Source organism: Sapajus apella, unplaced genomic scaffold, assembly GCF_009761245.1.
Source record: "Sapajus apella isolate SASKATOON/1434 unplaced genomic scaffold, GSC_monkey_1.0 scaffold292, whole genome shotgun sequence".
In the NCBI taxonomy this organism is placed as follows: Eukaryota; Metazoa; Chordata; class Mammalia; order Primates; family Cebidae; genus Sapajus; species Sapajus apella.
The window spans coordinates 1-12,404 of record NW_022437232.1 but is presented as its reverse complement, the minus strand read 5'-3'; the positions used below and the strand labels follow the sequence as shown (position 1 = coordinate 12,404).

At 33.7% G+C, this 12,404-nt stretch overlaps 1 protein-coding gene across 2 annotated transcripts in view; it reads left to right on the top strand.

Moving 5' to 3' along the window:
* LOC116545576 (rap1 GTPase-GDP dissociation stimulator 1-like) overlaps nt 1-10,438 on the top strand; it is a 128,508-nt gene extending 118,070 nt beyond the window's left edge. For both annotated transcript variants that reach the window (XM_032272117.1, XM_032272116.1), the window contains exon 5: nt 8,818-10,438. In XM_032272117.1, the coding sequence (XP_032128008.1) occupies nt 8,818-8,978 (161 nt within the window). In that variant the 3' untranslated portion in view covers nt 8,979-10,438. The remainder of the gene's footprint in view (nt 1-8,817) is intronic.
* The last annotated feature ends 1,966 nt before the right edge of the window (nt 10,439-12,404 follow it).

The following is a 12,404-nucleotide window of genomic DNA, read 5'->3' as shown; positions in this document are numbered from 1 at the left end:
TCTCCTTTGGTTCCATGTGAATTTTAGGATTGTTCTTTCTAGTTTTATGAAGAATGATGGTGGTATTTTGATGGGAATTACATTGAATCTATAGATTGCTTCTTGCAGTAAGGTCATTTTCACTATGTTGATTCTACCCATTCATGAACATGGGATGTATTTCGATTTGTTTGTGTCGTCTATGATTTCTTTTTGCATTGTCTTATAGTGTTCTTGTAGAGGTTTTTCACATCCTTGGTTAGGCATATTCCTAAGTATTTTATTTTACTTTTTGCAGGTATCATGAAAGGGATTCAGTTCTTGATTTGATTCTCAGCTTGGTTGCTGTTGGTGTATAGCAGAGTTACTAGTTTGCGTACATTAATTTTGTATACTGAAACATTGTGGAATTCATTTATTAGTTCTAGGAGCTTTCTGGATGAGTCTTTAGGGTTTTCTAGGTATACAATTATATCATCAGCAAACAACAACAGTTTGACTTCCTCTTTACTGATTTGGATTCTCTCTCTCTCTCTCTTTCTTTCGTCTGATTTCTCTGGCTAGGACTTCCAGTACTAATATTGAATATAAATGGGTAAGAGTGAGCATCCTTGTCTTATTCCAATTTTCAAGGAGAGTGCTTCAGCTTTTCCTCGTTCAGTATAATATTGGCTTTGGGTTTGTTGGAGATGGCTTTTATTACATTAAGATATGTCCTTTCTATGCCAATTTTGCTGAGGATTTTAATCATAAAGAGATGCTGAATTTTTTCAAATTATTTTGAGTCTATTATCTTGTGATATAAAAAAAAATTCTGTATGTATTATTGGCGTATGTATGTTAAACAATCCCTGTACCCCTGGTATGAAACCCATTTGATTATGGTGGATTATCTTTTTGTAATGACATTCAGTTTCACTTTGCTAGTGTTTTGCTCAGGATTTTTGTATCTGTGTTCAGGGATACTGGACTGTAGTTTTCTTTTTTTTGTTACGTTCTTCTCTGGTTTTGGTAATAGAGTGATACTGGCTTCATAGAATTATTTAGGGAGGATTCCCTCTTTCTCTGTCTTTTGGAATAATATCAATAGGATTGTTACCACTCTCCTTTGGATGTCTGATAGAATTCATCCGTGAATTGTCTGGTTCTGGACGTTTTTGCTGGCAATTTTTTAATTATTTCAATCTCACTGCTTGGCTTTGGTCTGTTGAGCAATTCTATATCTTCCTGGTTTAATCTAGAAGGGTTGTATATTTCCAGAAACTTATCCATCTCCTCTAGGCCTTCTAGTTTATGTGCATAAAGGTGTTCATAACAGCCTTGAATGATCTTTTGTATTTCTCTGGTATCAATTGTAATACCTCTTGTTTTATTCCTAATTGAGCTTGTTTTCTTGGTTAATCTCACTAGTGGTCTATCAATTTTATTTATCTTTTTAAAGAACCAGCTTACTGTTTCATTTATCTTTTGTATTTTTTGTTGTTGTTTCATTTAGTTCTGCTTTGTTACTGGTTATTTCTTTCCTCTGCTGGGTTTGGGTTTGAATTGTTCTTGTTTCTCCAGTTCTGTGAGGTGTGACCTTATATTGTCTGTCTGCACTGTTTCTGACTTTTTGAGGTAAGTATTTAATGCTATGAACTTTCTTCTTAGCACCACTTTTGCTGTATTCCTGAAGTTTTAATAGGTTGTGTCACTATTATCATTCAGTTCAAAGAATTTTTAAATTTCCATCTTGATTTCATTGTTGACCCAATGGTCATTCAGGAGCAGGTTATTTAATATCCATGTATTTGCATGGTTTTCAAGGTTCATTTTGGAATTGATTTTCAGTTTTATTTCACTGTGGTCTGACAGAGTACTTGATATAATTTCAGTTTTCTTCAATTTATTTAGACTTGTTTTGTGGCCTATCGTATGGTCTATCTTGGAGAATGTTCCATGTATTGATGAATAGAATGTATATTCTGCAGTTGTTGGGTAAAAAGTTGTATAAATATCTTAAGTTCATTTGATGTACAGTGTAGTTTAATTCCATTGTATCTCTGTTGACTTTCTGTCTTGATGACCTGTCTAGTGCTGTCAGTGATATATTAAAGTCTCCCACTATTATTGTGTTGCAGTCTATCTTGTTTCTTAGATCTAGTAGTAATTGTTTTATAAATCTGGGAGCTCCAGTGTTACAGGTGCATATATATTTAGGATTGTGATTTTTCCTATTGGACTAGTTCTTTTATCATTATATAATGTCCCTCTTTGTCTTTTTTAACTGCCGTTGCTTTAAAGTTTGCTTTGTCTGCTGTAAGAATAGCCATTCTTGCTCATTTTTGGTGTTCATTTACATGGAATGTCTTTTTCTGCCCCCCTTTACCTTAAGTTTGTTTGAATCCTTATGTATGAGGTGAATCTCCTGAAGACAGCAATAACTTGGTTGGTGAATTCTTATCCATTCTGCCAGTCTTTTAAGTGAAGCATTTAGGTCATTTTCACTCAATGTTAGTATTGAGATGTGAGATACTGTTCTGTTCACTGTGCTGTCTGCTGGCTGAATACCTTGGTTTTTTGCACTGTGGTATTGTTATGTAGGTCCTGTAAGAGGCTTTAAGGAGTTTCTATTGGTGTATTTTGACTATTTGTTTCAAGATTTAGGGGTCCTTTTAGCAGTATTGGCTTGGTAGTGGCAAATTCTCTCAGCATTTGTCTGAAAAAGATGCTTTCCTTCATTTATGAAGCTTAGTTTCACTGGATACAAAATTCTTGACTGATAATTGTTTTGTTTAAGAAGGCTGAAGATAGAGCCCCAATCCCTTCTAGCTTTTAGGGTTACTGCTGAGAAATTTGCTGTTACGTTTATAGGTTTTCCTTTATAGGTTACTCACGCTTTGCCTCATAGCTCTTAAGATTCTTTCATCTTGACTTTAGATAACCTGATGACTATGTGCCTGTGTGGTGATCTTTTTGTGATGAATTTCCGAAGTGTTTGAATTTCTTGTATTTGGCTGTCTAGATCTCTAACAAGGCTGGGGATTTTTCCTCAATTATCCCCTCAAGTATGTTTTCCAAAGTTTTAGATTTCTCTTCTTCCTTGGGAACACCAATTACTCTTAGGTTTGGACGTTGAACATAGTCCTAAACGTCTTGGAGGCCTCATTCATTTTTAATTTTTCTTTGTCTTTAATGCATTGGGCTAATTCATAAGCCTGTCATCAAGCTCTAAAGTTTTCTGCTTGTTCGATTCTATTGTTGATACTTTCCAGTGCTGTTCGCATTTCCCTCAGAGAGTCCTTGATTTTCAGAAGTTGTGATTTTTTTTAAATTATGCTACCTATTTCACTACTAACCCTTTCATATCCTGTATCATGTTTTTGATTCCTTTAAGTTGGACTTCATTTTTCTCTAGTGCCTCCTTTAGTAGCTTAATAATTGACCTTCTGAATTCTTCCGACAATTCAGAGACTTCATGTTGGTTTGTATCCATTGCTGATGAGCTGATATGATCTTTTGCCTGTGTTAAAGAACCTTGTTTTGTCATATTACCAGAACTGTTTTTCTAGTTTTTTCTCATTTGGGTAGTCTTATGTCAGAGGGAAGAGCTGGGATTCACGGACTGCTGTTCAGGTACATCCCATGGTATGCTCCCTTGATGTGGGAGTTCTCCACCTTCCCCTAGGAATGGGTCTTCCTGAGAGCTGAACTACAGTGATTGTTTTTGCTCTTACAAGCTACTGAGCCCCAGGGTGGTACTGGGGAGTGTCTGCAAAGAGTCCTGTGATGTAATTCATCTTCAGGTCTTGCAGCCATGGATACCAGCACCTGTTCTGGTGGAGTTAGCAGGGGGGTGAAGTGGATTCTGTGAGGGTCCTCAGTTCTGTTTTTGTTTGGTGTGCTGCTTTTCTGTTGGTTGGCCTCCAGCCAGGAGGTGGCATTTTTCAGTATTTCAGATAGTCTGCAGTGGTGATCCAGTTCCTTCAAGCATGCACCTCCATGGCATCAGCTATGGAGGATGCAAACTAGCCTTAGGGATATCTGGTTAAGTAGTTTCTCAGGCGGTGGACAGTGTCATAGAGCTCCTAAGAGATTTTGACCTTTGTCTTCACTTCCCAGGGTGGGTAGAGAAAGACCACCAGGTGGGAGTTAGGGATAGGTGTATCTGAGCTCAGCTTCTCCTTGGGTGGGGCTTGCTATGGCTGCTGTGGGGGATAGGGATGCGCTTCCCAGTCCAATGGAGTTATATTTCCAGGTGGATTATGGCTGCCTCTGCTGAGTCATACAGGTTGCTACAGCAGTTGGGGAAAGCTGGTAGTCATGGGCCTCAGCGACCTCCCACATAGCCATAGTCCTAAAGGCTGTTCTCACTACCACCATCTCCCCCAACTCCTGCAACAGCACTGAGTTTATTTCTAGGCAGCTGGTGGCCAGGGCTGAGAACTTGCCCAAGCACATGAGCCTCTGCGTTGAGAAAACAAGCATACTCAGTTTTTCAGTATTTCAGATAGTCTGCAGTGGTGATCCAGTTCCTTCAAAGGGTCTCTCAGATTTCCTGGTATGTTCCTGCAGTAGTTGTTGGATCAAAAGTTTATGTTGTGAGTCTTCACATGCTGCTGTGTCTGATTGGGAGCTGCAGGCTAGTCCTGCTTCCTATCTGCCATCTTCCCAAAATCTTGTTCATTCTTTGTTGTGCTTCTAAATGTAGTTATTTAAAGTGTATTCTTTACAAGTTTTAGACTTTGTTTCACTCTCAGCACATGGATTTGTGACTCTCCATGAGTTATTTGATACGGATATGAAAATGGTTGTTATACTGTGCCACTTTAAACCCTGAATCAGTTATATGTGAAATAGATCTTATCAAATCCTCCCTGCTTAGTGTGCATTTTAGACAGCTATTGTGTGATACAAGTTGGTCTTAATAGTCAAGTTCATGAATATTCTGAAAAGATTTGTTGGAAAGGATACCTACAGATTTTCACAAGTGAGTCTTTAAAAGTAGATTCTCAAATTAATGCTAAGAAAGTGTTGTTACCTTGCTTTACTTAATGGCATAGGTAATATACCTTTTTAAAAAGTGTGTAATGAGGGAACATTGAATTAGATTTCCAGAGTTCCAGTTCAGAATGCTGATATTTAATCATCATTTCTTTAAGCAAAGTCTTCTCTCTGCATGTATGTGTGTGTGTGTCTCTCTCTCAATCATTCATCCTCAAAGTGAATAATTTATCAATATCTGTCAAAAGGCCCCAGTCATTAAAAAATTAAGCACCTACTTTATACTAGGCATTTGCTGTCCATGGGGAGGAAACATGGTAAAATCCAAAGTTAGAATACACTGTAACACATGCCACAATAGTTAGATTCAGTGGTTGTATTTTACTTCTTTTCCTCACCCTTAGTGTATAACTTGTACCTGATAATAGTGTTTAACTTGGTAACATTTTTTTTCTCATTTGTGAGACATGATAACCATGACACAAATTTTATTGCTGCTTGCTTTTGTTTATAGAAGGACAGTGGACATGCAGTATCTCTTTAGTTAGTTATTTAAAGCCCTGCTCTTACCTAATGCGAAGAATGATTATACTTGCACTGGAAACTACTTTGTGTGAAAGGCCTTTGTGTTAAAGGATTTAATAGGACTTTAAAGAGTATGCTACATTTTTTCTAGTGGTTGGATGCTTCATAATTATATTAGGAAAATTGAGATGTAAATTATATTTTTAGAAGTGATAGCTCAGGATGCTTCACAAGTTAGCTGTTACTTATGAGAAAAGTGAAAGATGAGCTTACACTTAGGGATACACAAGTTTAGGTTAAGAAACATTTTGAAAATTATTTTTAAGTGAACAGTAATACTCATTATGATAATGTAACATACAGATAAACAGTTACCTTAACTATAGAAAAACAATTTATATGGACTTGTGCAATGATAGCTATGGTATTTAAAATGATTTGTTATCCAAATACTACTGGAAATAGAAGTGACTTGTAAGATACTTTTGAAGATGACTATGTCACTGGTTTTGCTAGAGTAAAGGAACACAATATTATCATTTATTTCTTTGAATCCGTAAATTCTATTAAATATTTTAATAAAATGCTTTTACTTTGCTTCTCAGGCTGATTTCTCCAAAGAAAGAAAAAACTCTGTAATTATTTCTATAGTGGTGGTTAATATTTCTTGAACACAGATTACTATTATTGTAATACATGCTTTGCTTTTCTTCTCAAATTTGGTATGTAATTTCTAGTATAGAGACTGTGTTTATGCCTTGCCAACGATTCTCAATAACATATGAGTAAAAAGCTGTGTTATAGACAATTGAAACAGCATGGGGGAATGGAAGGAAGGGAAGAGAAGAAAAGCACTGTGGCTCTGAAATACAAATAGGTAATTTGCTTTGAGTTGTAATTGTGTTCTTATTTATTGCATCAAATTTGTTGAATAAGTTTGTATTTCAATTTATTGAATTACTGAATGTTTGAGCATTTACTAGCTTAGTGTGGATAGGAAGCCAGCTTTCCCTCAGTTCACTGCAAATAGGTGCCACATAGTTTCTAAGCCTTAGTTTTCTAGTATATGAAATTCCTAGTATAGGAATACAAGACTTGATTTAGCTGTTCTCTAAGATGCCTTCTTCCAAGTCTTAAGCATACATGATTGATTTATATTTCAAAAGCCCATATTTACTCAGGAATTAGAATCAAATACTATTTGAGCTTTGCAATTTAGGGATGGGATGTACTATACCTTCATATTATTGAAGGTCTGAATATTTAGATTTGTAATCCTAATGTTCAGTTTTCTGAGACATCATCCACATAGAAATTGCCCAGTAATTTAGATAGTTAACTTATCTATGTTATAGAAAACAAAAAATTCAGGAGTTAGATTTCTAAATGAGATTTGACCAATGTTCTTGGCTGGTTTATCTAACTAGTTACTCTGGTGGCATGACAATTTTCTGGCTGGGGACAGTGGCTCACGCCTGTAATCCCAGCACTTTGGTAGGCCAAGGTGGGTGGATCTCGAGGTCAGGAGATCAAGACCATCCTGGCCAACATGGTGAAACCCCATCTCTACTAAAACACAAAAAGTTAGCTGGGTGTGGTGGTGCACACCTACAGTCCCAGCTACTTGGGAGGCTGAGGCAGGGAAATCACTTGAACCCGGGAGGTGGAGCTTGTAGTGAGTCAAGATCATGCCACTGCACGCCAGCCTAGCAACAGAGTGAAACTCCATCTAAAAAAGAATGTTCTGTGATTTGATGAGCTGATTAGCACAGGGTCATGTTTTCCATCTTTCTAACAATACAATAAGTGGATAAAACTGTTTTGTTTCATTTTAATATGGATTTCCTAAAAATTTTTCAAAATTATGAACATAATATACCGATGTCTTACTGTATAATTTGTGCGTGTGTATATAAACCATAAGAAATTACATATTTTAAGTTGTATCATCTAATATGATTCAGCAACAGTTATAAAGATATAACCTTAGTTTCAGTTCTTATATTTGGAAAATGAAAATCTTTGATTTTGTAACTAACTAACTTCATAGCTATAATTCCTTTGTGAGTCTCTTTTGTTGATCTTTGTGCTATACTTCTTATAGCTCAACAGTACAGTTTGGTAGCTACTAGCCACATGTAGCTACTGAGCAATTGAAATGTGGCTAGTCTGAATTGAGATGTAACTGTAAACTAGAAAACACTTGGATTTTGAAGATACGTTATGAAGAAGATAATATAAAATGTTCTGTTAATAATTTATATATTGATTTGCATGTCAATATTTTATATATTTAATTGAATAATATATCAATTAAATATATAAAATATCATTTTATATATTTTTTAAATATATAAAATGATATTTTATATATTTATTTTTTATTTATTCAATTAAATATATAAAATATCACTAAAATTAATTTTTCACCTGTTCTTTTTTAATATGGCTATTTGTAAATTTAAATTACACATGTGGCTCACATTTCTGGCTCACAAATTTCTCTTGGACCCCTTCTAGAGGCTGGTTATATTTTATATAAGGAGTCAGGTTCTTTATATTCTTTTTTTCATTTCTTTTCATTCCTGTGTTCAAAAGTTAGAAAGTATTCTAAAGCTATTTATTTATATGTTCCAACAATTAGGTGACATCTGTTTTATGCAGTGTAGATGTACACGTAATGGAAGTTATGTTTGACCATCACTTGACCACTTTTTGTAATGTTGAATTACATTTGTGTGCTCTAGAATAGGGGGAATGAGGAAAAAAGAAACACAAATCAAGAATGAAAAAAGGGAATATGCCTCTGGACTATAGGACTGCCATTAACAAAGACCCTAGTACTAACATTCAGGAATTACATATTGTGATCTACAGTTATACCATATGGTTTTCTTTGATAATAGCTGACCTTTAAACCCAATGTAAAAAGTTATATTTGTGATTTTTTAACCTGAGGTACAAAAACGTATAGAGTATCACTTAGTTTCTATTTTTTTCTCTTACATAGAACTGTCATTTGTGAAAGAGAGAGTGAAAATTTTCACATCATAAACTCCTAGGACACAGGGAAGTTCTGTAAGCTCCTGTATGATGCCAATGAGAATAATCTTATTTTGCTTAAAAAGTGATTGTCTCTTTTCCCCATCCCACGACCATTTCCATGTTTATTTCTTTTGTTTTGTTTTTTCCCAAAAGACATATTTAATGTCCTGCTTAGGTTTATTTTCTATTCATGAAATAAAGAATAACACTGTCATGTTTTGTATTTTAAATTGTAAGGTACGTTTCTTTTTTCTTTTATTTTTAATTTAACTCTTTGTTTTACAGATGAGGGCAGAAGTGCAGTTGACCAAGCAGGTGGTGCACAGATTGTAATTGACCATTTAAGGTCACTGTGCAGTATAACAGATCCCGCCAATGAGAAGCTCTTGACTGTCTTTTGTGGCATGCTGATGAACTATAGCAATGAGAATGGTAAACAAAACTGAAAACTTGCTTTGTCTCTGGGGGAAAAATTTAAAATCTTTACTATAGTGCAAAACAAAATATTTGAAAAATGAACAAAGAATTCATAAGTGACATATAAAATTAATAATTAGCCAACATTAAATTTCAATGTTTCAAAAATGCAAAATGGTTAATTTACTAAATGGGACTAATATTTGAAGGGCTGCCAGTGTTGATCAGTATCAAAAACAAAAACTCCCACAGCCCTATGGTGTGATTTAAGCATTCTTACTATGAACATTTTAAAAATAAACAATACTAAAATAGTTTTATGTTCATTATATATATACCAGAAATAGCTTTAAAATATGAACACTGTTTACAGAAGTAAAATTATTTTATCTAGATGCCAGGTTTACTTTGAATAATCTTTTTAAAACTAGTAAAATTTGCCTTTAGAAATGAGTTCAGAGCAATTGCAGAGATCAGAGATCTCATTTTAGAAATTTAATAAATTATTGTAAACAGCAGGTTTTTTTTCTCTGTAAAACGTTTTTAGACCCTAGCAACAAATGACATGTCAGTAATTTTCAGATAGCCTATATGGTTGTTAATTAAATGAAAATAAGTCTATGATATTAAGGCTTCATAATACTTTTGTGTCACAAAATCCATTTGTTTATCATCTTATATGAATCACTGTGAATCAGACATTCAAATTTTGGTATGTTCTTGGTATGTAACACAAATAAGGTTTTTCTGTGGTTTGTTTCATAATGGCATTTTAAGTTGTGTTATTTTGGCAGAGATATTTTATTTGCATATTGGACATACAGTATTATTCTTTCATGTGTTCTAGAAACACATGGCCCTTTTGGCATATTTTTTATTTCATTTTTCACATTTGGTAGTGTGGGTCCAAGTAAATATCAATAATTAAAAAAAAAAAAGATAAACCTTGACAATAAATGGATACAGACATTGGCCCTTGATGTTAGTGACAACAGTGAATGGTGGAGACTGTGGTAAATTGAAGAGCCCTTGTCCTGTTGAAAGAGGAAAACCTCTACTCTTCTCTAGCCAGTTGTTTCTGTATGACGGTTTAGCCAAATACTGCCCAGTCTTTTTTATTTTAGGGGTGGAAGGTCGGGGAGAAAGCCTGAAATATCTAGCTTTTTAGATAACATCTGAGTTTTAAATGTTGGATTACATATTTTTAATACTATAGAAGCTAAACAGAAAGTATCTTCAGGTCTCATCCTGTCTATGGGCTACCAGTTTTAAGCCTTTGAATTAAAATTATCTATAATACTAGAGGTTAAAAGAATGTTTATTGATCAAATGGCTTACCTACTAAACTTGAGCTAATGGTAAATGGTAGTCTTCATAGGATAAGTTATATCTATTTTTCCTCCCTTCTGGTGGAATCAATTTTGAAGAAAAAATGTCCTAAATATAAATGTGAGACACAGAAAGGACAGAGCCTGAGTAATCCACAAAATAAATACATGTTTCCTAAATAATTGAAATTTAACCGTAATACACAGGTATCTGAATTGCATTAAGAAATCATTGGTCAGATTTTCATATTGTTATCTTTGCTTTTAACTGCATTTGGGCTTGGACATTTGAGAAAGTGGTAAGAGCACTAAATGGGAAAAGGTTTTAGAAATACAAATGAAATAAATTTTATGAAGTTACTCCAGTTTTGGATGTAATAGTCATGTTATACATTTAAACTAGTCATTAGTTATTTGAGGAATCTGTTAAAAATCTGTATAGAAGTATTAATATATCAGATGGCTGGTCTTCAAAAGGATCACGAATTCCAATCCAAAGCAGACAGTGACTGAGTCCCTATTATAGGGTATCCCAGTGTATAGAGAAGTGTTTGGAGATTATGATTAACAGCATGTGGAGTGCACAGTCAAAATGTGTAATATATATATATGGTATATATATATATATAAAACATGTATGTAATATGTATATAACGTATATATGTGTATGTGTATATATATATAATTTTGAAGAGTAGGCTTTTTCTATAGTTCAGGCATTCCCAAGAAATAAGAGACTTTAGAAAGCTACATTAACTTTTCTCTGAATATTATTAGACAAATTGTCTTTTTCTTTCATTATTTCAAAAGCTGCAGTTTGAATGCAGCTTTTAAAACTTACCAAATAAAATAGACATAATCTTGAGTATTTTTAAGAAACAAATGCGAAACTTGTAACTATATCCTCTTTCCTCTACATCCTTTTTACATTTTGTCTGTCATGAGTGTCTTAGTTTGTGAAGTGATTCTTTTTCTTCTAATGCGCTTTCACTGAAATTATATCCTTTTGTGTTTGTTTGGCATAATTATTAAAGCGTCTGTATTATTGTGTCCATTATTTGACTTCTCTTTGCCTTAAAATTTATGTTTAAAGACTTAAATATTACATCATCTTTACTGACTTCACATTGTTTGCTGTTGATCATGTGCACCTAGATGAATAACAGCTTTTTGAAACTCAGGAGGCGCTTTCTATTAGCACTGATAAATTTCTTTTTATATATATTTACTATGTAGAACGTCAGTATACAAGCCTCTGCTAAATTATGAGTCAAATATTTGAGTGACAAATAGCTTTTTTCTGCTCTAGCAGAAAAATTAACTGCCCTTGTACCCAACAACTTAAGCCTTATCTGTAGTTAGGAAGTTATTCTTTAGTTACGTATATAAAATGTTCAAAGTATGCTGACTTTAAAAAGTACTGAGAGATCACAAAGATCCACCAAAATAATTTCCCTGAAGAGAATATTTTCAAATTATTTATTAATCCTAAAATTGAATTATACCAGTCCTAAAACTGAAACTTAGAATGTCTTGATTCAGATGCTTCCTGTTCATATAGTAATAGAGCATATCCACTTTTTAAACCCACTAAATAAGGAATAAAACAAGTTTCCTAAACACACGCAAGTCAAAATATGTTATGAAAATACTTAGTAAAGTTATTTTTGTACTATTTGCTAAAGCTGTATATAATTCATAATTTATCATTTCTAAAAGTTTTAAACTAGCTCAAGACTACACTTTTAAGCTAGGAGCTGGATAAATGCTTTCGTTTGCCTATTGGTGAAGCCGTTAAAACTTTTAATACTCAGGTAAGTGTAGAATAATCTTAATAGCAAAAGTTATAGTTGTTTAGCCAGATAAGCTTATCAATAATATTGTATAAATAAAATAATATTTAAATAAGAGAAAACTTCATCCATTAGGGAAAAAATTATACATGTTTTTCACATGGCATAAAAGCACTCTTCAATTCTGTAGCTCATGAAAATAGCCTGAATATTTAGCAATTGTGGCTGTAGAAAAGCATGTTGACAGTTTTACATTGAGTTTGAGAGAATATGTTGAACTTGCTATATTTTTTTTTCTTCATTTAGTTACAAATTTAGTTACTTTATAATCCAA